The sequence below is a fragment of the Penaeus monodon genome, chromosome 30, assembly GCF_015228065.2.
Source record: "Penaeus monodon isolate SGIC_2016 chromosome 30, NSTDA_Pmon_1, whole genome shotgun sequence".
In the NCBI taxonomy this organism is placed as follows: Eukaryota; Metazoa; Arthropoda; class Malacostraca; order Decapoda; family Penaeidae; genus Penaeus; species Penaeus monodon.
In genome coordinates this window covers 33,207,906-33,208,974 of record NC_051415.1, presented here as the reverse complement: position 1 = coordinate 33,208,974, position 1,069 = coordinate 33,207,906, and the positions used below count along the sequence as shown (strand labels likewise).

Sequence of the window (1,069 nt, the reverse complement as noted above, 5' to 3'; positions counted from 1 at the left end):
GGAAAACACTGGAACTGGAATGTTATGTAAATTATTTGAATCCTGTGTACTGGATTGCTAATGTCAATAAATAAAGGTAGTAACTCCTGGTTCTTCTCTCTAGACGGCTGATGCTGTGTAAGGAGAAGCCACGTCTGTGTCACTCATGGATGTTAGGGGTGTTGTTAGCCCTGGTGGGTCGACATCCAGAGCAGGTAAGAAACTTTATTTACTTTAGAACTAGATACACTGATAAAGTGAAAATTCATTTTATGTTCAAAGGACATGAGTAATGCATGTTCTTGCAGTCAATTTATACCAGGTTTGATACTGTATTAAGCATCTACATTATTTTTCAAGAGTTTGGATCTGCACAGGAGCACCAGCAATTTGAGCATTGGGTTGAAATGGATTTTTTTTTCTTTATAACCCTTTTCCATATTTGGTCTGCCTTTGTTTTATGAGTGTTGCATGAAATAGGCTCTTGTATGCCTGTTGTATCTCTGAATTGATTTTTTTCTCATTATTTAAAACAGATCAATGTCCAGAATGATTTAGTTTCTGAGATACTTTTGCTTTACTTATTGAGGTTTTCTTTTTTCCCTTTGATCCTAAAAAGAAATGATTTCCTGCATAACTGCTTGTAACAATCAGATTTCATGCTCACATTTTATCTTTATCAACAACTTTATTTGCATTTACAAAACCTGTTTACAACTATAATTGATCTAATGCAACATGCTTTTTTGACTTTCTAGATGAGGAGCAAGACAATATAGCACTCCTTCGGGATGCTGTGCCTCAGCTAGAGTCTCTGTTTGTTATCAGTCAGTGTATTGGACATGGCACGTTCAGCTCTGTGTACTTGGCTCGCACCAAACACACCACCACCATCAATGGCCGGCATCACTTTGCTATCAAACACATTATACCTACGTCTCACCCATCAAGGGTCTACATGGAACTGAAATGTCTCAAGCTTATTGGGTAGGTTTCTTCCATGAGAAGATTGAAGCCAGAGAGTGGCTGTGTCCTTTAATACACCCTCTCGTGAATTCAGTTTTATTTTTCCTTCTAGACTTCAGTCTTT

At 37.6% G+C, this 1,069-nt stretch overlaps 1 protein-coding gene across 1 annotated transcript in view; it reads left to right on the top strand.

The window, feature by feature from the left end:
- The window catches only part of LOC119592328 (cell division cycle 7-related protein kinase-like), a gene marked incomplete at its 3' end in the record, with an annotated part of 3,141 nt that extends 2,175 nt beyond the window's left edge, over window positions 1-966 (top strand). Inside the window, 2 exon segments of the mRNA XM_037941156.1 lie at window positions 104-194; window positions 738-966. Coding sequence (XP_037797084.1) covers window positions 146-194; window positions 738-966 — 278 coding nt within the window.
- Between the last annotated feature and the right edge of the window lie 103 nt (window positions 967-1,069).